We start from the raw sequence: 24,061 nt of genomic DNA, 5'->3' as shown, positions 1-24,061 counted from the left end.
TTTGACCAAATAGATACAGCCTTGATGAGCAGAAGACACATTCAAACTCTTACTGATCCCAAACTTTTGAGCGTCAGTGTATAATAGTACAAATGATATGAATAGTTAAACTGTAGCAAAACCATGGCTAATTTGGTTACAGTTTACACTGCTTTAGGATTAACAGAGCTTTGGATAGAATAGAAATGTCTCTGTGTGGTTCACTGGCAAACAAGTCAATAATTCTTCCTCAGAAGAGACAAAAACAGCAACTCTTACGTCAGTGTCTGACTTGTGCATAAGCTTTTTGTGAAATTTGGAGTAACTTCTTAATCTGTTGCTTGAGCTCTTTATATTTAAGGAGAGAAGTATAGTTTCCAAAGTCGGACATCGCTTGTTATAATTTTCAAGGGGGTATAATTTAGAAGAGACGCTATGATCCTACCAATATCAGCCACTACTAAATTGTCCATAGCACTTATTTAGATCAAACAATTACATGTATGTTGTCTGCTGTTATGTCCCCACCAATGCCAGAATCAAACCTACACCCTTGGCATAAACTAACCTTAACTAATGGGATCTAAACTCTACCAATAGCTGTCTATAATGAGCATTCTCCACAGAGTAATCTTAGTTCAAGACTGCAGATTCAGCAAACTGAATTCAGGTCAAGTTAATATATACAGTCTGTCTCTGAAGCTCCTGTTGTCATTGCTTACCCTGGCCTTGTGTTTGATTATTCAGCCGTGACAGTAAAATGAGATGCATGAAAATCAGCTGGTCAAACACCTCCGGGTGTTTTTGCTGAATATGTTATTGTTCAGTTTTGCTCTTTCATAATGGAGCCATTGCTGTCTAGGAGAAACCATTTAGATACTACAGAAATCGTATAGGCTTTTATGTCTTATGCATGCATGCATTAGTTATTGAGAGTTAAAATATTGTCTATAAAGTGTCTAAAGTAGGATGGTTTTAATATAGTAGGCTATATCAGTGCTGAGACCGAGGACAATGAGAATTAAAAACAGCACGCTTGAGATTTATTATATTTTATGACTTTCTTGAGGGTTTTTGTTGTTGTGCGCGCGCCCTCTGGCGGCGGGTGTGAATAGTGGCGCGCCCGTCAGCTGACGTCATTCCACGAGTCCGTCACGTGACGCTTACCATCACATGACGAGCAGAAGCTGGAAACAGGAATCAAACACATTTATTAATCAGGTAAAAGCTTCATTTGTTTTAATAGCTGTGTTTCCATGCAAAACATTTTAATTGCATTTATTTATTTATACGCGACTATATATATATGAACTCATTTAGTATGAATTACTCTGCAAAATAATCATGCATGCAAAATTCCATATTTATATTTCATGTATTATGTATGTTTGTGTGCATTAGGCTACTACGTGAGAATGGCCTCAGCGGTGGAGAGGACGGATGATCTGGTGCGAGAGTATCTGATCTATCGCGGTTTCACTAGCACACTAAAGCACCTGGACTCAGAGATCAAATCAGACAAAGAGAAGGGCTTCAGAGTGAGTTTGTGTGTGCATATTCACCTCCTCATGTGTGCAGATTCATGCATTCACCTGCTCTGATCTGCAGAAGTCTTGTGTGTTGGACTGAATAACAACAGGTCATAATAAACATTATATAAGGTTTAGTAGATTTATGCTTTCAGATATGAGTATGCATGAACATGCACAAGTCAAATGTACATTATTGAACTGTTAAAGGAATAATTCACCCAAAAATTAAAAATGCAGTCGCCCTCAGGTCATCCAAGATTAGAAAGAGTTTATTTCTTCATCAGATTTGGAGAAATGTAGCATTGCATCACTGTCTCTGCAGTGAATGGGTGCCGTCATAAACAGCTGATAAAAACATCACAATAATCCACAGCACTCCAGTCCATCAGTTAATGTCTTGAGAAGACAAAAGATAAAACCAAACCATAATTTCTAACTAAAATACGAGTCCATAATTCATAATAATGCTTCCTCCAGTGAAAAAGTGGTCTGAATCAGGAGAGAAATATTATGGATTATGGTATTTTCGTTAAAAACATCTTAATGATGGATTTGTTTCAGCTTTTGTCTTCTCAAGATGTTAACTGGTGGACTGTGGATTATTGTGATGTTTTTATCAGCTGTTTGGACTCTCATTCTGACGGCACCCATCCACTGCAGAGACAGTGATGTGATGCTGTGTTAATGTTGTGTTTTGCTCATTTGCGATCTCAGGGATTGTTGACTCGTGTTTTATTCCAGGTTGATAAGATCATCGATCAGCTCCAGCAGCTGATTCAGAGTTATGATCTAACGGGTCTGAAGGAGTACTGGGCGTATCTGGACCGCAGGCTCTTCTCCAGACTGGAGGACGTCTACAGACCCACCGTCAACAAACTGAGGACCAGTCTGTACCGCTTCTACGTCATACACACCGTTCAGGTTCTCCAGAACACGTCCAGCTCATATTTCACACACAAATATAAAAATAAATATTTTGGTATAAAAAAATAAGCCTATTTTGGTAAATTAGTATTGTTGTGCCATTTTCATTATATATTTAATGACACGAATAATATAAATAATAAAGTTATATTATTTTATGCTGATAATGAATTTTTTTAGTGATCTATAATTAAAAATTATATATTTATGAATATAATGTGCCAAAAAATCTAATACAAAGAAGTAGATTAAATAATAATAATAATAATAAAATAGATTATTAAATAGATAACTAAGTTTAAAATGACGTTTTGTATATAGCGATATAAGTAGAAAAACTGGATGAATACCTTGATCATACCTGCAAACTCACAAGAGGTCAAAAAGGTGACAGAGTTTGGAATATGACCTTTTTTAGGCATCCCCCCCCAGAAGAAATCTGTTGAGAATTTAACATGTAAATGAAGCGTTTGGTGCACTCTGACAACAAAATAAAAGAAAAAGACATGCTTCAAGTACAAAAAAAGCACATTTATACCACAAACCTTTTGGACCGTGCAACTCTGTTGTCATCAGTGTTCATACTTCTCTTTGTGAGCAGTGGAGTAATTTATTTTTGCAAATTTTAATGTTCACATTAGAGTGCGTATACTATCAACAAACTCCATCTGCAGAGGAAATAGAGGCTGCATCTGAAGTGGCATGAGATGTATTTACACAGACTGTTTGACGAAGCCGAGGTGCCATAAATGGATTTACGCCACAAAATTTCAAATGCATAAATAATTTTATAAGATTAATGTTTTAAATATTTTTGAACATACAAGTTAAAAATGTTGGGAAAAATGCAATATGTTTAAATATCGTGGCCTAATGGTTAGAGAGGGAAGTCGTGGCCTTTCTCTTTTGATCAGTATAGTTTATCAGTGGAAGACTGATGTCTCCTGTCTCTCAGATGAAGAATCCCGAGAAGACGCAGGAGTTTTTCCAGAAGCAGGCGCTGGAGCTGCAGGCTCAGACGGAGTGGCGTGATTGGTTCGCTCTGCCCTTCATCCCGGCGCCGGAGCAGAATCCCTCCTTCTCTCCTTATTTTTCCCGGCAATGGGCCGACACTTTCCTGGTGTCTCTGCACAACTTCCTGAGCGTCCTCTTCCAGTGCATGCATATCCAAACACTGTCTATTATGATATTCTCAGCTGTTTAAATAGCATTAATGTGACACTGATGCCTAGAAATGACACTCAATGTTCTCATGTACAGATTTTAGATGTGCATTCATTGTAATGAGATCAGACTGATTGAGCTCCTTAACAGCGTCACCCCAGCCTGTGCTCTTGAGCTTCGACAATGAAGTACAGAGAATCAAAACTGTGCAGGAGGAGAACGAGGAGTTCAGACAGCTGGTGAGAAATTCACTCTGTAGTAGTTTCGTTGGGTTAGTTAGTAACTCCTCTTAGTTTGATATGACAAGATAGATATTCAAGTCCATTGCAAAAATGCAAAAGTCCAGCTCAACGCTTAATTTGCAAACAAGTGCAATGAGGCAATTACAATACTGATCAATAATTAAAAATATCATTAATCATGAATATAATATAAATATATAAAATAATAATAATAGCTCTAAAAGAGTAGTTATATAATATAGTTAATAACTTAAATTAAATGTTAATATAATTATTATTAATAATAAAAGTACTGTTAGTAAAGAATAATAAAACATTATATGATGATACATTTATAATGATATACCATGAATATATTAATAAATATTCAGTGTTATATATATATATATACATGATATAATACAATAATAACAGAAACACGATATAAGCAATAATAAATTAAATAATAACACATAAAAAGGTATAATTTTATTATAGTATATTTTTGCTGATAATTTATACTGATTAATAATTGAAGCTATTAACAGATGAATGAATTTATTAATATACTTAATAAAATAATTATATAAATGCTGTTCATTAATATATAAATATATACTTAATATAAATAGTAATCTAATAACAAAAATGCTGTATTATTTCAAGGTAGTACTAAATTTTAAAAAATGATTATATTTCAGCTCATGCCTAAGTTTGCAAACATATACAGAGATGCACTTCCAATAGAAACAGGGTAGTTATTTAGGAAAGATGCATTTGCCTGTAATCTAATATTTGCATTTGTTCCAGTTATTTGCTCTGCAAGGAGAATCGCGACAGAAGAAAGACGAGGAGATGGTGCATCACAAACTGCCGCCGTATGTCCAGCACATGGACCGACTGGGCGACACTGAGCTGTGAGGAGACTGACAATCATCCGCTTTTAACCATTTCACACAACACAGATATATTAACTTATTATACTGAGACTGACAGAGTCTGATGAGTGAATAAACATTCACCTGAAATGTCACTTTCTCACCATAGTCTTGATTTGATGTGTTTGTGATCTTTTCTGGACATCACTGCGATTCGGAATCTGAGCTTTTGATTTGGGGAAAAATCATGTGAAGAAAAAAAAAAAAGAGTCTAATATGAAATCAAAACTTCATTGCATACATTTGAAACACACAATGTATTTGCACAGATAACATCTAAAGGAGGCGTAAAGGTCATTTCTGCAAGCACTTTATGAAGATTAAATCACATTTTATTCAATCAAACTGCAACTATTCTTGACAAAAAGCCTCTTTGTGTGATTTACTGGAGACTCAAGATGTTGAAACCAGGAACAGGATAAACAGAGGAACAGGTAGTGTGTGTATGTTTTCTCTGAAACATGAGCGATGTTTCGTCTGTTTTCTCTCAGAGATCTCGTCTCCAGTCAGAGGAACATCAACATGACCACGCCATCCAGAAACTTCTTCTCCACCTTCCTCCCTCAGACTCGACGGGCCCCCGGGAAAATGGCTTCGGGGCCACAATCCTCACCCACACAGGCCTCACTGGGCCGAAAGGACCCCACCGCCGCTGCACAGGTACATCAGTCTAATTTTAATCATTCAGATACTGTTACAGCTTACATTCTATATTTGTCTGTGTCTATATATATTTATACACTCACATAGAGAAAGCGAGAAAGAATTTTTATTTTTGTATTTTAAATTTCAGATTTTTTTGTGTTTGTCTTTATTTTTAGTTTTTTATTTCAAAATAGTTATTTTTTTATTTGAGTTATTCTAGTACATCAAGGTAAAGTAAATGAACATGACAAATGTTGTAGTTGAAAAAAAAAAGTTTATATATACATATATATTTCAATTAATATTTATTTTACTACAAGTAACCGTTTTTAGTGGTTCATCCATGTTTAGAAGAAGGACCCTGTTCTATAAAAGGCATATATAAATTTATACTGTGAAAAATTAATATTATACAGATGTCAAGAATGTTATTTAGGAAATATTTAGTTTAATTATTGTTTTTTCTGTTCATTAAAATATTGTACTGTTAGATGTAATGTACTATTTATTTATTATAATCTAATTTCAAATTGTATTTTATATTTTTATTAAGTTGCATTATTATTTTTTCTACTTAATGTTGTATTGTATTGTTAGCTGAATTATTTATTTTAACCTAGTTATTATTTATTTATTAAGTTACATTATGTTTTTTCTACTCTTAGTACTGTTACTGTTTTGTATTATTTATTTATATTAGTCAAATTGTTATTTCATTTTATTAATTGTAATATTTTTTTATTATATATTTAGCTTTACATATTTATTTTTTAATTTCATTTTACTTTTTTGTTTTGTTTTTCTTGTAACTTTTCCACGGACCCTAGTACTTCCTTGTTGCCCGCTCACTGTGGCTTCTGGGATTCCAGTTTGATAGTTGATCTAGCAAACGGTTGAGTTTAGACCCTGTTTTTCTGTGTCTTTCTGCTAACCTGATGGTTTTTCTCTGATTTTTTGCAGTCTGCGAAAGCAAAAGATCAGCCTGGCGCAAAAGACTTGAAGATGCCCACTGTTTCTATGGCGACGGTGGATTTGGCCACAGGTCATTCCCGACAGAGACGACAGCACGACCACGAGAAAGCGAGAAAAGAGCTGCTTTCCAAACTCCTACCGCAGGTCCGAGAAAATATCCACCAGAGCCGAACAAAGGCCTCTCTGTCTTTCGGTCTCTCACTCTCTCTTCTCGCACGTTCCCTGCTTTTCTGCATTTTGCTCCTCACATGACACTGTTGCAGCACTAGCCACACACTCATTCAGTGCTTTTGGTTCGGGAAGTACAATTCCTGTTCATTAGGATTTTAAATGTTCTGATCCATAACCCAAACTAAACAGCTTCCAGATAAATCATGATTGTAACTTTGATCTGAAACAATAAAACCTATTTGAAACTCAGAATATACAAGATACAAGACGATATATTATGAGGGAATGAACTACTAATCCCACAAAGAAATCCAGGCAAAGCCACTGTTTTTTGTCAATTTTGAGATTTTGGGCTATTTTGTTTCCATAACAACTAATCTGAAAAAATAAGTAGTCTTCTTTCAGACTAGTGGAAAGAAAACATCCAAAATACACATTTAAGAGTTTACTTTATGGCACTTTATCTATTTGAGTATGTACATTTCAATTCGAATCCATATCTTTAAAAGTTTTTTCTCCACTTCAGCAGCGCTTACATACACCAAACTTAGCAGTTTTATTCTTATCTATATTCTGAAGGTTTTTACTGTGGGGTTTGTTCATAGTTCATTCACACTGATTTAAATGACGTTTTATTCCTAAAAACGTGGTATAAATGTATATCTTTAACGGTTGTGAGTTTGTTTCTCCACTTCAGCAGAACGTAGATACACCAAAACTTACAGTTTTATTCTTATCTATATTCTGAAGGTTTTTACTGAAGGGTTTGTTCATATATCATTTACTTGGCAAAATATCTCTCTTTATGTCTGTTGACAGTATTTTCCGATTTTAACGTTATTATGTCAATAAAATCAAACTAGATTTTTGAGCCTGGCTTTATCTGATGTTCAGATTAATTTGATGGAAATGACATGCTTTGCATTAAGTTAAAATTCACTATATATTTTAGGAAATAATTGATATGATAATATATATAAAAAAATAAAATAAAATCCTTTGAATGTGATGTTTTACCATATTGGTCTAATTAAGTCCATTAAATAATATTAACAGATAGAACTTTTGACCTTAATAAAGTGTTAGTAAATATTGAATTTAACATTAAGATTAATGCTTTAGAAATATTCTTAAACATATTAAAATAATTTTCTATAAATGCTTTAGAAATATTTTCATTGTTAGTAAACTTGTGCCAACAAATGGTTTTTAACTTATTGTAAAGTATTTCCAATAAAATATATTTGTATATTGTTAAAAATATTAAGATATGTACAAATAAATAAGATATTTGACAGTGTAGGTAGAACTTGTGTTATTTGCAGTGCATCATGGGGATGGGGTTCACCCAAAAAAAAACTAAATTCTGTCATTAATTACTCACCCTCATGTCGTTTCAAACCCGTAAGACCTTCGTTCATCTTCGGAGCACAAATTAAGATATTTTTGATGAAATCCGAGAGCTCTCTGACCCTCCATAGACAGCAAGGTTACTACCACGATCAAGGCTCAGAAACATAGCAATGACATCAGTAAAATAGACCATGTGACATCAGTGGTTCAACCATAATTTTACAAAGCTACGAGAATACTTTTTGTGTGCAAAGAAACAAAAATAACGACTTTATTGAACAATTCTTCTCGTCATCCAGTCTGCTCTGGCTTGCCTCCGTTTTGGAGAGTATCACGACGCACAAAAAGTTTTCTTTTACTGATTTTCTTGCTATGTTTCTGGACCTTGATCATGATGGTACCCTTGCTGTCTATGTGAGGGTGAGACATCTCTCTGATTTTATCAAAAATATCTTAATTTGTGTTCAGAAGATGAGCGAAGGTCTTACGCGTTTGGAACGACATGAGGGTGTGAGTAATTAATGACACAATTTAAATTTTTGGGTGAACTATTCCTTTAAACATGCCGAAATCACACTGACTTCATCATGCCAGGTCAGTCTAGAACGTTTCTATGCATTATTGTGTTTCTGATCTCCATAGAGTTCGGAGAAGAAAACCGATTCGGATCCTGACGCTCAAACCGAAGCTCTTCCTGATCAAACAGACTCCACCAATCAGGCGCGAGTCTGTGAAGTGGGCGGAGCTGCAGTGGAGCAGCCCTTCATTAAGCTGAGTCAGGAGGAGTATGGAGAGCATCACTCATCCATCATGCACTGCAGGTGTGGACAGTCCACATTAAATATAGCTGTTCATGCAGCAGAAACAGTTTTCAAGGTTTAATGTCTATCATTTTGGTTTTTAGTTTCATGTTTGTTATTTTTAGTAGTAGTAGCCCTTTATTGTCACTAGTCACAAGTACCAGCGAAATTAGCCATCAACCTGTCCATTTGTAGGGTGGACTGCTCCGGCAGGAGAGTGGCCAGTCTGGATGTGGATGGGGTGGTGAAGGTTTGGGCCTTTAATCCCATCATGCAAACCAAAGCCACTATCATGTCCAAGTCCCCGCTGCTCTCTCTGGAATGGGCAGCCAAACCCAACAGACTGGTATCATTCCTTCTAATATGCTGATTTACTACTCATTTCTGATTATTATCAATATTGAAAACAGATGAATATGAAGTTCAAAAGAACAGCATTTATTTGAAATATAAATATTTTGTAACATTAGAAATGTAATGCATCCTTGCCGAATAAAAGTATAATTTTTTTTCATTTTTTGAGTTGTAGTGTAATTTCATATTTAAAATAAAAAAAAAACTGTTAGTATTTGATTAGTTTTTATTGATTTATGTGGTGATTTTCCTCCTATAGCTGTTGCTCGGCAGTGGGGTCGGCACAGTAAAACTGTACGACACGGATGCCAAGAAGAATCTGTATGAGATGTCAATAGATGATGTTCATCCACGGTGAGTCCTCACAGATTACCTATAATGCACCAGGATTTTAGTTTCTAAAAAGTATACAGCAGAGATGGGCACTCGAGTTAGTGACTCGGACTCGAGTCGCATTTTTATAGACTTCAGACTTGACTCGACTCGAGGAAAAGGACTCTTGAATATTTTAAAGGTTTTTTTAGTTAGCCATTAAATGACTTCAGACTCGACTCGGACTCGTGACCAAAGACTCGAGACTTGACTCAGACTCCAGCGACAAAGACTTGACTTGGACTCCAGGTTAAAGACTCGTGAACATCTCTGGTATACAGTAGACATGCAGTACATCCACTCTGAGCTTCCTGTGTGTTCAGGATCCTGTCGCTGGCCTGCAGTCCGAGCGGAACGTCGTTTGTTTGCTCCGCCGCGGCTCAAGCTGCTCATTCAGGTGTTGTGACGGAGGGCGACACACAAGTTTCAGGTCCCGTATCTGGACAGCTGCTGCTGTGGGACACCAAAACTGTCAAACAGCAGGTACTGGAGCCAAATGACACCAAAACAGAAATGAGATTACTGATGGGTGTTCGTAAACACTAGCATAAATCACATATTTTAGCTACTTAAACTGGCTTCCAATTCATTACAGGGTCGATTTTAAATTACTTATCTTAGTATTACACAATTTGGCACCCTCTTATTTAACTGATCTTCTACATGTACACAAACCTCCAAGTAATCTAGATGTCCCTAGATTAAAATTGAGTGGTGACCAGGCATTTTCAGCAGTGGCCCCAAAGCTTTGGAATATCTTGCCTTTATATCTCAGACTTTTACCAACATTGGGCTCTTTTAAAAGAAATTTAAGATTATTAGAATTAGCTTTTGGCTCAACAGATTGATCTAGTGGCTATTGCTTTCTCCTGTGATGTTTGTTTTATTTGCTTATTTATTTCTCAGTCTTTTTCCTTTCTGAGATGTTGGTCTAATTTTTTATTAGCTGTTGTTATTTTACAGCAATAAAATAGGTCAATCTTCTCAATATCAAGTCAAGTCGCCTATTTATATAGAGCTTTTAACAAGACAGATTGCGTAAAAGCAGCTTTAAAGTATCAAATAGGAAAATAGTGTGTATATATTGCAAAAGGGCAATAGTAAACAATAGATTTTCAGTTAAAGGCAGTTCATCATTGAGTTCAAATACTATCTGTGCCATCAAATTAACGATATCGCTGGAAATGAAGTGTCCCCGACTAAGCAAGCCAGCATGGAACCAAAAAAACCTTGGGCTCAGTCGGAGGGCCAGTTCTCCTCTGGCCAGACGAACCAGCAGGTTGTTCCATGCTGCAGCAAAGTCAGATTGTGCAGAGGACTCATCTGGTTCCCATGCAACATAACAGTCCTTTCACGGTTTTGAATATTAGAAATGTATTAGTGTGTTATGTGTATACCAGGTTAAAGAGATGGGTCTTAAATCTAGATTTAAACTGACAGAGCGTATCTGCCTCCCGAACAATATTAGAAAGATTTTTCCAGATTTTGGGCCCTAATAGGAAAAGGATCTGCCGCCAGCAGTTCATTTTGATATTCTAGGTATTATCAAATGGCCAAAGGTTTGAGAATGCAGCAGACGTGGAGGACTATAATGCGATAAGAGCTCGCTCGAGTACTGAGTAGCTAACCTTTTATAAGTAATTAACAAGATTTTAAAATCTATACGATGTTTAATAGGGAGCCAGTTTGGTTTGTTGACAGAACCGGGCTAATATGGTCATACTTCCTGGTTCTAGTAAGAACTGTAGTTGCTGCATTTTGGACCATCTGTAGTTTGTTGATGAAGCATGCAGAACAACCACCCAATAAAGCATTACAATAATTGAGGTCATGAACGCATGAATTAATGTTTCTGCATTTGACAGATATATATAGATATATTTTTTTACAAATGCTAGAAATGTGGCTTTCAAAGAAAAGATTGGTATCAAACAGCACACCTAGGTTCCTAACTGATGACGAAGAATTGAAAGAGCAGCCATAAGTGTTAGACAGTATTCTAGGTTATTACATGAGGAGGTTTTAGGTCCGATAATTAACACACCTATGTTTTTTAACAGTAAGAAATTACTCTTCATCCAGTCTTTTATATCGACTATGCATTCCGTAAATTTTTCAAATTGGTATGTTTATATATATATAAGCTATATATATAATAAAACAAACAAAAGTCACTTTAATGATGATTATTTTGTTGCGTTCAGCTGCAGTTTGCGCTGGAGCCGGGCCCGGTAGCCATAAACTGCACAGCATTTAACCACAACGGAAACCTGCTGGTGACTGGAGCCGCAGATGGGATGATACGACTGTTCGGTGAGAACGTTATCATGGTGACAGTGGAGCTGAGATGTAGATTTAGTTATATTTCTATAGTGCTTTAGAAAAAACGGATTGTTTCAGAAAAGCAGCGTTACTGTTGTAAATTTCCTCAATTATGAAACAATTCAACAATTCAATTCAAGTGTCATTATTCAGCTCAGTTCAGTTCAATAACAGTGCCAATGTTCAGTCATTATTCAACTCAGTTTAACTCATTGTTCAATGATGATTACATTCATTTCAGTAACAATGTTGCAAAATTGATCAATTACGAAATGAATTCAATTTCAGCTGTAAATGAGCTCTACTGAAAGCAATAGAGTCATTATTCAGATCAATTCAGTTCAATTTTGATTGAGTTCTTTTCATTGTTGATCAAATTGAGTTCAATCACTGTCAGTCTTGTAAAACTCATCAATTGTGATGCAAATTCAATTTCAGCTGTAAAGTAGCTTTACGAATGACAGTAATGTAATTATTTAGTTCAATATTGATTCAATTTTGTTCAATAACAGGGTCAATGTTCCGAAGTGCATCAAGTATAAAGCAAATTCAAAAACAGTCATTATTCAGCTCAATTTATTTCAGTTTTCAATGCTGATCCAGTTCAGTAATAAATTCATTTTAATTGCAAAATTCATTATTATGAAATTAATTCCATTTCAGCTATAAAGCAGCTCTACAGAAGACAATAGAGTCATTTTACAACTCAGTTTAGTTCAGTGTTGATTCAGTTCAGTTCAATAACAATGTCAATGTTGCAAAATTAATCAATTATGAAACCAATTCAATTTTAGCCATAAAGCAGCTCTACAGAATACAATAGTAATTTTTCAGCTCAATTTAGTTAAATGTTGTTTCAGTTTAGTTCATTAACAGTGTCAATGTTTCAAAGTTCATAAATTATGAAACAATTTCAATTGACAGTATTGTCATTATTCGGCTCAATAAAATCAGTTACATTTTGTTCTCATTCGATGGTGTCAGTGCAGTTAAATTGATCATATTACTGGATATTAATCGTCTTATAAACTTCACATTTAGTCTGCTTATTGAAAGTATTTGTTTCTGCAGACATGCAGCGCTATGAGAGCGCGTTGAGCTGGAAGGCTCATGATGGTGAAGTGTACAGCGTGGAGTTTAGCTATGATGAGAACACCGTCTTCAGCATCGGACAAGACGGGAAGGTGATGGGAATTTTTTTAGGAATATCTAGAGATGTGTATATTAATCACTAAATGTCATGTGTTTGTTATCAGTTTGTTCAGTGGAATATCCACCGCTGTGGCGTGAAACAGTCGGAGTACTCGCTGTCCCAGGATGCCGTGGGGCCGTTTGTCCTGTCGGGTTACAGTGGCTATAAACAGGTTCAGGTTCCACGCGGTCGACTCTTCGCTTTTGACTCTGAGGGGCAACATGTTCTCACCTGCTCCAGCAGCGGAGGAGTTATCTACCGGGTAACACTTACACCTGTTTGGATTTTTGTCACCAGTATTTTGTGTCTTTCGTTATGAACCAGGGTTATTTTAATATCATTAATATAGGTTTATAGTATAGTGAGTTAGCTTTTTGGTTCTGTTTTCATTTTAGTGTTAGTTAAAGTTAAGTAATTTTTAAAGTTTAGTAATTTTGTTGGGTTATTTCCCTAATTTTTATAATTTTTTTGTCTCTTCCTTTTTAGTTAAGTTTAATTATTTTAGTACTTGAATTTAAACTAAACAAAAATGAAAAATGCTGCCTTTACAACTTGTTGAAAATATAGAATTTTTATATTTTATTCTATTTCAGTTAACATTTATTTAAAAAATTTTTTTCAAAGTTCTCATTTTATTAGTTTCTTTTAAATATGTAAATATTTTATATATTTTAAATATTTAAATTAGTTTTATTTTCAGTTATTTTAGTACTTCAACTTTAAACAAAATGAGAAATATATATATATAATGTATATATATATATATTTTTTTTTTTTAGTTAACATTTATTTTAGTTCAAGTATCAAAATGTTTATTAATGGATTTAGTTTTAATGTTATGGCTCTAACCTCATGTCTTCTCTCTTCTTGTCTAATTGAATAAGGTGGACGCGGGTCTGGAAAGCGTCCTGTCTCTAGGCGGTCATAAAGCACCTGTCGTGACGGTTGATTGGTGCTCGGCGATGGACTGCGGCACCTGCCTCACCGCATCTATGGACGGCAAGATCAAACTCAGCACGCTGCTTGCTCAGAAACCCTGAGCTCACAAATCATGCTCAGCGGATCTGAAACGTTTAAATCACATGATGTCTTATGAACCAATCATCCCTGACAGCTGACCATTAGAATATCAAAACAATATTACTGATTCAAAGACAACAAATCTGCATTTCCACTGAATGATAAAAGACCATATAGATCCACAGAGTGATGACAAATTGTATTTTTCACAAAGCATTTATGTTTCTGCGCGAGTTAGTGATGTCTAGGTACATGTGGAGAAATGTTACTTGAGAAAGAACATATGTTGAGTCAGGTCAGTTGAGGAAGGGCATTAGCTTCACATTAATGTTTCTGTCCCTCTAAGATAGTGTCTATTTCTTACTTCTGGAACCATAAAATGCAACTTAGCCAAGTAATAAAGTATTTAAATAATGCATCCTGTTGTACAATAAAACCAATATGATCAACAAAGTCCTGTGTGTCATTTAAAGTGTGTTTTGATAGCACAAATACATCACGGAGATGTCTTGATGTCTGCATTTACATCTACAAGATGTATTTTTTAGAGTATTTGCTCATCTGCAATATGTCTATATATTTCCTATCAGATGCCAAATAGATGTTTAGAAGATGTCTTTAAGATAGCACATGTACGTCTACAAGATATCTGTTAAAGATCACTTGGCCTGGAAAGCATCTGCTGTGTACAAACATCTGACAGACGTCTGTAAGATGTCAGTTTTACATACATTCTAAGTCATAAACATCTTAAAGACATCTAATAGACGTCTATGTGATAGGAAACGTCCTATAGACGTATTGCAGATGAGCAAAAACACTAAAAAAAAAGTCATATCTCCTAAAACTGTTTAAAAGCAGAAACAGCCACTTAGATGAATTATTCACTATAAATGTGTGTTATTTGAGCGGTTATGGGCGACCTTCTGTTTACTCGTGTAAGCACGGATAGTTAAGTCTCTTTTCCTGGCATCCAGGTTTACTTTTTTATCTTGTGAGGAGATTGGGTTGGATTGGGAAGTAATTCTATCATCTTCATTTTCATGGTAATTTATTAACATTTTCATTAAGTGCATTTATGGTTCAGTTTTACAATGCATTTCAAATCGACAGCTAGTCACAAAACTTGTCTTATAACAAACTGGAGGAAAACATTCATTCTGCTCAAAACTATTTAAGCACTACTTGAAGGTAATGCATTTAAAAATTCCACCAAATGATTAATTTCTGAAACAAGCAATCAGTTCAATCACAGCAGTACATGCGCACATCATTGAGGGCCGTGTCGTCTCCGACTCCCTGCGGCTGCTCAACCATCGTCTCAATGCCACAGATTCCCTTTCCTCCACACATCTCACTCCAGTCGCCCCATTCACCCCACGATGTCCCTGATCCCTGCAGCATTTCTGCATTTCCACTGCAGTTAAACCTGGAAATACAATGACCATACATCACAACCAGAGATAGCCTATGAGTCCACCTGTCCAGCTCTAAGCGTTAAATAACTCTAGACACTTGACCAGGTCACCTTATATCCGTGTCAGATGAGCCTCATGCAGTGATGTGTTTATACAGCTTGCTATGGGACGCTGTGAGAATGACATTCTTACTCCAGAATCCTACCGCTTTAGGAAAATTGGTTGTCACAAGTTAAATAAGTTCATCACCTGATATTGTTTGCGGCCGTGTCGTCCCAGGTCCCTTGGTAGGGTTCCACTCTCAGCTGAAAAAATGTCAAAAATCCACTCGAACACCATTTGATATCTGACCATTTTCCCCAGCTGAGGAAAGCACAGGAACATTAGTGGTATAACCAGTTATTTGTTAGTTAATAAAAAATCCAGCTTGAATGTGATAGGAAAAACTTTGATGCCGGCTCTACTCCAAAACCTAGTAGGCTGTCTTGCGGTCTGCTGTCTACATAGGCTGCATCTTAACTGAAAGTATTTGAAGCACCATAGGCAGCAATTCTGTTATAGAATGCTTTCTATATAGGCAGCTCACTAGGTTTTGAAACAGAGCCTCTGTATTATGTCCAATTCAAGGTCTTCACCTTCCTACGTCAGACTGAATTGTGGCGTAGTCCTCGTATGGGCCTGATGAACTTTTGGACGGGTTGATGCAGTGAAGACGAATCCCATTGAGTGCTGTGTTATCACCAACCAGAAGAGATTCCCACATACCTGCCACCTTCAGAAAAACATCAATATGTGGTGAACCAGTACAAATGTGCACTTTCATAATGTTAATGATTATAATATCTTAATGCCTTATAGTCACACTGAGCGGTTTAGAGCTATGTTTTCATTTACTTAAAATAAATAAAACAACGGTTAAATATTAACTGAAGTAAAAAATTATTTCAGTTGCACTTTAAAGGTGCACGGTGTAATATTTAGGATGATCTATAGACAGAAATGCAATATAATATACATAACTACGTTTTCAGAGTATAAAGACCTTACATAATGAACCGTTATGTTTTTATTACCTTAGAATGAGCAATTTATATCTACATACACCGCGGGTCCCCTTAGATGGAAGTCGCCACCATGTTTCTACAGTAGCCCTAAACAGACAAACTGCTCTACAGACCGCGTTTCGTCACTATGTTGTAAGTATAATTCCTTAATTTACCTTTGTACAGAAACCTCATTGCTCTCTGCAGTCTCAGACGACGGCATCTTAGGCCTGTATCGGCCACCATAGCTTCTCTAAGGCAGTGGTTCTCAATTCCAGTCCTGGGGGCCCCCTGCTCTGCACATTTTGCATGTCTCCCTTACTTAACATACCTGATTGAGATCATCAATTTTAAAGCGAACCACGTTTGCAACTTCAGTCATTGTCTTTGTGTTGCTGTCAGTCCTGTCTTTCTGTGTCTTGTGCTTCCCCTCCTCTCATGCCCATATTTGGTTTTCCTGTTCCCTTTTAGTTGATTAGTCCCCAGCCGTGTGTTGTTAATTATCTAGTTTATCTTCTTCTGTCTCCCCTACTTAAGGCCTGTGTTTCCTGTCTCTGGTGTCCGGTCTGATCGTCATTCTGTGAATGTCTTGAATGTGTGGTCGGCATGCTGAGTTTGTCCTTCCGTGTCGCCAGCGTTCGGATAATAAAGTCTATGTTTGAAGAAGTTCCTTGCCTCCTTGTTTCCCTATCTCCGATGAGTTGTGACAGTTGCTCCACGGCAGTTGATCTCAGGGAATGAAGTCTTAGGCTATCTTTATTATGTTTGCTCTTTTTCCATACCCCAAACCACTAGGGCAGCTAGTAACAGCTGCCAAAAACCCAAACAAAATTACTAAAATGTAAGCTAATAGTTAAATAAAAACTATTTAAATGTAAAATCTTTACATATTTTATGCATACATTTCACATATAAATGATCAGCTATAGTTGAGTTTTTCTATATTATTTATGTCAGAAAGTGGGTTATGTGGGTAAAGTTGGGTATGATTACTATGATCAGTTGAAGTAATTCTTTTGCTGTGACACTGAGGATTATGAAATTTATATGGTCACACACCTGATCCCGCTAATCAAGGTCTTCACGATTACTAGAAACTTCTAAGCTGGGGCCTGTACCATGATGGTGGCTGAACAAACTCAGGGTTACATTTCGATTACAGGATTCATTTTGACTTGACAAAACCAAACCAGTCCAATCCGGCTTTGTTGGTACCATGAAGCTGATCATCAGCTTTCTCTGTCAACTCAGGCTTGATCCTGAGTTAATGGAGCGCATGCACATGAAAGTGTGACATCAGCAATGAGCAGCCAATCACATGCCTTGAAACTGTGATTCAGTGTGATTCACTACCAAAGATTAAAAGATCGAACAATATGAAGAATTAAAACACATTTACACAGCAAAATGAAACGATCGATCCATGAAAGAGGAAAACTTGAAGAAAACATCTTGCCATATAAGTGCAAGTAAAAGTAGTAGTTTTTTGAGTTGATAATATTTATAGGTATAAAACACTTAAAAATCTAAGCTCAGATGTAATCATGTTTATAGCTATTGATTCTAAAACTTATTTATATAGCATATTATCTACAGTATATGTTTATATAATAAAAGCTTAATAATTACAATTAGACTAAGCTGGCTTCTGTAATGGATTAAGGGTCAAATAATTATATAAATCATATAAAATATCTTTAAAAATCAGACGATATTATCTTTAAAAATGTTTTACTAGCGTCCTTTAATTTGGAGTAAGAGAAACTGGGGGAGTGGCTTTATTGCATTAGAGATGTGCCACTTTGCTTGAAGCTGATTGGTCAAATTTCGGTTTGAGATCTCTAAACCAGAGCATAACCAGCCCCGGAGCAGGTTAGCTGTGGAGTGAAGTTACTATGGCGATGAACGCAGTTAAAAGCCAAGCCACTTTCCTAAAACCCAGAGTTGCCGCAAACTAAACCGAAACTTACCTGGCTAGCGAGCTAAACCGGCTTCATAGTACAGGCCCATGGTGTGAGTTGGAGCTGGTTGGAACTAAATGCTGCAGAGCTATGGCCCTCCAGGAACTGAATTTGAGACCACAGCCCTAACCCTAACCCATCTAGTAGTAAACAGATTTGTTTTAATAATGTCACAATAATCACTCTCTAGCACAATAATCCTTCATTGTTTTGATTTCAAGTGCTTACCAACCACTAAACCTCACACTACTGTATACTGGTGATGGTTACTCACCTTAAGACTAAATCCTGTGGCGTACATTCCAGTTGGACACATTTCTTTTTGACCCCACGAGCCCCATCGCATCCCGTTATGAACCGTCAGCAAAGATCTGAAAGGTCTGCTGATGGTTCGCTCGAAGCGTCCTCCTGCGATCACATACTGCCCGAAAACAGTCAGCACTGAAATCAGCGTCAGAGAAAGAAACTTGTACATGGTTTGAGAGCCGTCTTTATGTCTCCTGCTGCAGATTGGAACAAATGTGTGTGTGTATGTGTGTGTCGGTTCGTTACAGAGCTCAGTGTAGGACGTTGACCCTCTACCAGCAACTGGATCCAAGTCCAACCAGCACAGCAAATAGAACCTCTCTCCAAAACATTATCAAAGTAAATATAAACTGATTAAGACAGCAGATTTGATCAATATTATATGATACTCTGCTCCAAGACAGTAATCGGACAATTATGCAAAACTAAAATGATTGTGGCACAGGAATACAGAGATACTCAGATCTTGACCTGTATGTAAACACAATAACACAAACACTAAACGGGTCAAATGGCACTATCTAGAAAGAAAAGGTTTGGCTCATTTAAAATAGCATTGCTTGGCCATTTGGAAAATTTTTATATTTTTATGTTTTTTTTTTTTCAGTTGTTCACAAAAATAATTTTAATATTTCTTGTAAAGACTCTTCTTATGCTTTAGACTTGTTCTAGAGAAATGAAAGTTATTGAAAATCGACCTACTTTCACAAAGCATTTATTTTAGTTTTTGATTTGGATATGAATATATTTGGAGAAATGAAGTGAGTAACAAAGACATATTTAAATGTTAACAACTTAAGTCAGGTTATTATATTATAAGAGCATTATATAGGCACAAAATATAATATAAGGCCATATTTTTGTCCTTCAAAGATGATGTTTATTTTTAGACACGGATGTCCTGCTCAACCAAGAATGCCACTTAACCAAATATTAAAATTATGTTCCTATAAATGTTTGCATTTGTGCCCATGAACACTTTTGTAAGATATTATTGTCAATGGACTGTATTTTGCCTTCTCAAGCTAAATAAATGTTTAATTTTGGGATATAATTATACCCTCACACTGTGTCCTTACCTTAAAAATGGCCTGCATGGCAGAGCAAGACGAAAACCGCTGCTGAGCAAAAAGAACATAAAGGCTCGTCTCAGTTTTGCCAGAAAACATCTTGATGATCACCAAGACTTTTGGGAAAATACTCTGGACTGACGAGACAAAAGTTGAACTTTTTGGAAGGTGTGTGTCCCATTACATCTGGCGTAAAAGTAACACAGCATTTCAGAAAAAGAACATCATAGCAACAGTAAAATATGGTGGTGGTAGTGTGATGGTCTGGGGCTGTTTTGCTGCTTCAGGACCTGGAAGACTTGCTGTGATAAATGAACCATGAATTCAGCTGTCTACCAAAACATCCTGAAGGACAATGTCCGGCCATCTGTTCGTGACCTCAAGCTGAAGCGAACTTGGGTTCTGCAGCAGGACAATGATCCAAAACACACCAGCAAATCCACCTCTGAATGGCTGAAGACAAACAAAATGAAGACGTTGGAGTGGCCTAGTCAAAGTCCTGACCTGAATCCTATTGAGATGCTGTGGCATGACCTTAAAAAGGCGGTTCATGCTCGAAAACCCTTTATTACTTATTAATAACCAGACTGACTTTATTTCTGTCAGACATCTACAGAAGATCTTATTGAGAATTAATAGAGGTTTAGATGTTGATTTAGTTTCATTTGAAGTAACCATGTTAGAGATCAGTGTTTGCTTTAGTTGGGCTCTGTGCTCTTGCCCCTTGACTTCTGTCTTAGTTTCTTTTTTTCTTCTTTTTTCCCCCTCTGGCTGTTGTAACCATGTGTTCTTGAAACATGTTTGTTATTACACAAAAGCCCAGAGAAAATATGATCAGTAGTTGGTTGTTATATGTTTGTAATGACACAGTCATCAATTAGTGGACAGATCTCATTCGGAGTCTAATCTCTGATTAAATGGATGTTGTATTGATTATAGTAAAAATGCCAGTGGTTCTGTGACAATCAGTTAATATAAAGGACGTTCCAAACAGTTCGTGCACAAAAAAGTTTTCATCTATGGTATTAATCAGACTCAGACATGAAGAATCAGCATATGAACCTCCGAGTATCGGATCGGTCCATCTCTACTTTGAATGCAATGTAAATCACTTGTATAGAAGCATCTGTTGAATATACTAATGTGATGAAACATCTGATGTAAGGTGTTACAAATAAGCATGTGAAACTACAAGGTGCTTCTTAGAAAGAAACTTTAATGCTGCTATTTGGTGCCAGATCAGGAGTCTCCAGCTAAAAAATGAAATAATTAAAACTCAAATCAATATTTCATGTCTATTTATTAACTTTTTGCTGTGTAATAAGTGAGAGGATGTCTAGTAAACTATGTTATGACCAACTGACTGCACATTAAACTACTGTATAATGCAATTCATGTTAGTTCATCATAGTATGATGATCAATTATGATCCATTTGATCTTCTTACTTTTCCTGTTGTCATCCTTTAACACCTGAAAGAAGAACAGAAGTCAGCTCAGCCAGCACTTCCTGTGTAATCAATCAAACAAGCAGTGTTTTACGTGAAGTTGCTCTGCTGTGTGTGTGTGTGTGTTTCCAATCACATCACCTTAATTGCAGCAGTACATAATCACATCATTGAGAGCGGTGTCGTCTCCATTTCCCTGTGGCTCTTCTACCTGTGTCTTGATACCACATATTCCTCCTTCACACTTTTGACTCCAGCCACCCCACTCACCCCAGCTTGTGCCTTTACCCTCTAGCTCTGTCTCTCGACTGCATTTAAATCTGGTGTGACAAAAAAATCCATATGATAATCATAAAATAACCAATACCAACAAAGTATTTTTTCTTCTTTGTCATATGTAAATTCATTATGCTCAGCTTATGTATTTTAATCATTTATTAGTAATTAATAATAAAGGCAAACACTCTCTTGGAACCCAATGCAGTTTTATCAGGTCTGTGTTTGATGGTCATACAACAGTTAGTTCTGGTCCTCGAATCTGAGTGTTTGGTCATGAATTGAGAAATCAAATTTCCCCTGAACGTCTCATATATAAGAGGCCATTGTACTATATAAACAAACTGTACGGGATAGTTCACCCAAAAATGAAATTCTGTCATCATTTACTCACCTTCAAGTTGTTCCAAACCTGTACGAGTCACTTCCTTCATTTGAACACAAAAGAAGATATTTTGAAGAATGTAGGTCATGTATTAAATTATGACAGAATTTTCGGTCACACTTTATTTTACAATACATGTACTTACAGTGTACTTACCCATTAAAACATACAATTTAACTACATGAGTTAAGGTTAGGTTTAGGGGTTGTTTCAGGGTTAGTAAAGTTATTACCCAGTTATTGTAATTGTCATAATAAGTACATAGTATATACTTGGGGAACAAGACCATAAAATAAAGTGCTAGGGTGAATTATGCCTTTAAACTTTCTGCCAAAATTATTCATTTTCCACTTCCTCCTCTTTATTATGCAATAGAGATGAACGCCTATTTCTTCCTCATTGCCTCTTAGGCTAACTAACATTACAAAACAATAACATTAATAACATGACCTCTGTAATTTATTGTTTACTGAACTGTTGTAAAAAAGCAATATTATACAATTGTGCTGTTGTTTGAATCACAGCATGCTTACATTCACTGATATGAATTGTACAGCTTTAACAACAAAAGCCATTATGACTTATAGCAGCACATATTCACCTGATGTTGTTTACGGCCGTGTCATCACCAATTCCTTGGTAAGACTCAACTCTCACCTTAAAAGCAGTCAAGAAACAACAAGGACACCATTCGATTTCTGTCCACTCACCCCAGCTGTGGACAAACACAGTTTTATTTTCAAGAAAATCCTTTCATTTGTAGCTGCTCCTAACCCTTAATGTAAGAATTCTTAATAAAACCCGCTATAACTAGTTTTATTACTCAGAATCTGAGCCCATTACCTTCCTACTTCTGACGCAACTGAGGAGTAGTCCTCATGTAAGTCAAGTAAGGCTCTCAATGGGCTGATACAGTGAAGACGAATCCCAGTGAGTCCTTTGTTATCTCTAGAGGACGGTTTATCCACCTTAAAAACAAGAGCAACAACATGACAATCCTCCATTTGAACAATTTGAACTCACTTATTTGAACAATGCCTGAAACTTGGTATTACAAGCTGTGTCTATTTGCCTCTTTAAGATGAATCGCTTGATGTGTTCCCCTTTGGATAAAAGCATCTGCTAAATGAATAGATGTAAATGTCAATTTGAAAGGGAGGGCCACAAGCAATATTTTACAGTTAACTCAAACCCATCTCATAGTAACCTCTTCATGTTCTTTAGTATTAAGCAGGCACTGAAATTTTAAGCAGGTGCAGTTCAGAATCCAGGGTAAATGACAAACAGCATCTGAGCCTTCAGTCACCAATTTACATAAGAAACTCCCATATTACCATAATCCAGTCATGGCTTACCTTTAGACTAAACCCTGCAGCGTAAGTTCCCCTTGGACACATTTCCTTGTTACCCCACGACCCAAACCACATCCCATTCGGCACAGTCAGCACTGATATGAAAGGTCTGCTGGCGCTTCGCTCAGAACGTCTTCCTATGGACTGAATGCTCACATGCAGCCCAATAATGACTAACAGTAAAGAAAGGAAGAGGCGCATTGCTGCAAATTGCTAAAATCGATAAAAAACACTGATGAGATTAATTCTGTTAATGAGACTTAGAACTTCAGAATACATTTATACGGTTTTCAATGTTGTGATATCCCAGTTCTAGCCAATCAGCGGCCAGTAGCATTGAGCGCTCGGAAATAACCTGCATGTGAACATGCAGAAATACAAACACTGATCCAACAAAAATATCTGTAGCTTGACCGTTAGTGACCATGGAAAGTGTTTTACTTGGTAATATGCCTCTAAAAAGTTGACTGAAATATAAAGCAGTGGAGAACATTAGACTGATCATAAAAGATATGCCGGGCATGTGCTCTTTGATTGAAACAGCTTTGATTGATGAGTAATATTAAATAGAAACTGTAAGCAGAAATCAACACTAAACACCAGCTTGAGTTCACGATATAAGAGCAATGAGGTCACATGACTCTCAGTTTCCCTGGTCATGTTCTTCCATTTCAAGCTGATGAAACTTAAAAACAATAACATCAAAAATATAGCCGCAAGCAGCAATCATCTGGATCTGATCACAAATATCTCATGCAGATGAATAAGTGATATAATTGGAATTTGTGTGTGTGTGTGTGTGTGTGTGTGTGTGATACATGGCACCGTATCTAAAAGCTCATTT

General features: G+C 36.3%; 3 protein-coding genes across 3 annotated transcripts; 1 reads left to right on the top strand and 2 right to left on the bottom strand.

Moving 5' to 3' along the window:
• The first annotated feature begins 1,144 nt into the window (after window positions 1–1,144).
• Window positions 1,145–14,410, top strand: LOC306856192 (WD repeat-containing protein 91-like). Its single transcript, XM_079395276.1, has 16 exons — window positions 1,145–1,200; window positions 1,381–1,517; window positions 2,253–2,432; window positions 3,391–3,590; window positions 3,739–3,838; window positions 4,631–4,737; window positions 5,250–5,418; window positions 6,364–6,519; window positions 8,542–8,720; window positions 8,895–9,045; window positions 9,313–9,407; window positions 9,749–9,908; window positions 11,630–11,738; window positions 12,819–12,931; window positions 13,004–13,201; window positions 13,824–14,410. The coding sequence occupies exons 2-16, from the start codon at window positions 1,395–1,397 to the stop codon at window positions 13,977–13,979; spliced, it is 2,196 nt and encodes a 731-aa protein (XP_079251402.1). The 5' UTR covers window positions 1,145–1,200; window positions 1,381–1,394; the 3' UTR covers window positions 13,980–14,410.
• A 583-nt stretch (window positions 14,411–14,993) lies between these two features.
• Window positions 14,994–18,933, bottom strand: LOC306856191 (vitelline membrane outer layer protein 1-like). Its single transcript, XM_079395275.1, has 4 exons — window positions 18,656–18,933; window positions 16,013–16,149; window positions 15,627–15,740; window positions 14,994–15,388 (listed from the first exon to the last, which is right to left on the bottom strand). The coding sequence occupies exons 1-4, from the start codon at window positions 18,854–18,856 to the stop codon at window positions 15,205–15,207; spliced, it is 636 nt and encodes a 211-aa protein (XP_079251401.1). The 5' UTR covers window positions 18,857–18,933; the 3' UTR covers window positions 14,994–15,204.
• A 2,413-nt stretch (window positions 18,934–21,346) lies between these two features.
• LOC306856013 (vitelline membrane outer layer protein 1-like) lies at window positions 21,347–23,418 on the bottom strand (the record flags this gene model as incomplete). The annotated part of the gene is made up of 4 exons (XM_079394971.1): window positions 21,347–21,524; window positions 22,467–22,580; window positions 22,709–22,833; window positions 23,221–23,418. 4 exons carry the CDS (start codon window positions 23,416–23,418, stop codon window positions 21,347–21,349), a joined length of 615 nt encoding a protein of 204 aa, XP_079251097.1.
• Window positions 23,419–24,061: the final 643 nt, after the last annotated feature.

This window comes from Barbus barbus, assembly GCF_936440315.1.
Source record: "Barbus barbus genome assembly, chromosome: 36".
NCBI lineage: Eukaryota > Metazoa > Chordata > Actinopteri > Cypriniformes > Cyprinidae > Barbus > Barbus barbus.
This window is presented reverse-complemented; position numbering and strand designations above follow the sequence as displayed.

Coding starts and splice junctions, on each gene's coding strand:
- LOC306856192 (XM_079395276.1), top strand. CDS start 1,395: ATGGCCTCAGCGGTGGAGAGGACGGATGATCTGGTGCGAGAGTATCTG. Junction 3,839..4,630: donor ACGAGGAGTTCAGACAGCTG/GTGAGAAATTCA, acceptor CATTTGTTCCAG/TTATTTGCTCTGCAAGGAGA. Junction 9,408..9,748: donor ATAGATGATGTTCATCCACG/GTGAGTCCTCAC, acceptor CTGTGTGTTCAG/GATCCTGTCGCTGGCCTGCA.
- LOC306856191 (XM_079395275.1), bottom strand. CDS start 18,856: ATGTACAAGTTTCTTTCTCTGACGCTGATTTCAGTGCTGACTGTTTTC. Junction 16,150..18,655: donor CCACAGGATTTAGTCTTAAG/GTGAGTAACCAT, acceptor GTTTTTCTGAAG/GTGGCAGGTATGTGGGAATC. Junction 15,741..16,012: donor ATTCAGTCTGACGTAGGAAG/GTGAAGACCTTG, acceptor TGCTTTCCTCAG/CTGGGGAAAATGGTCAGATA.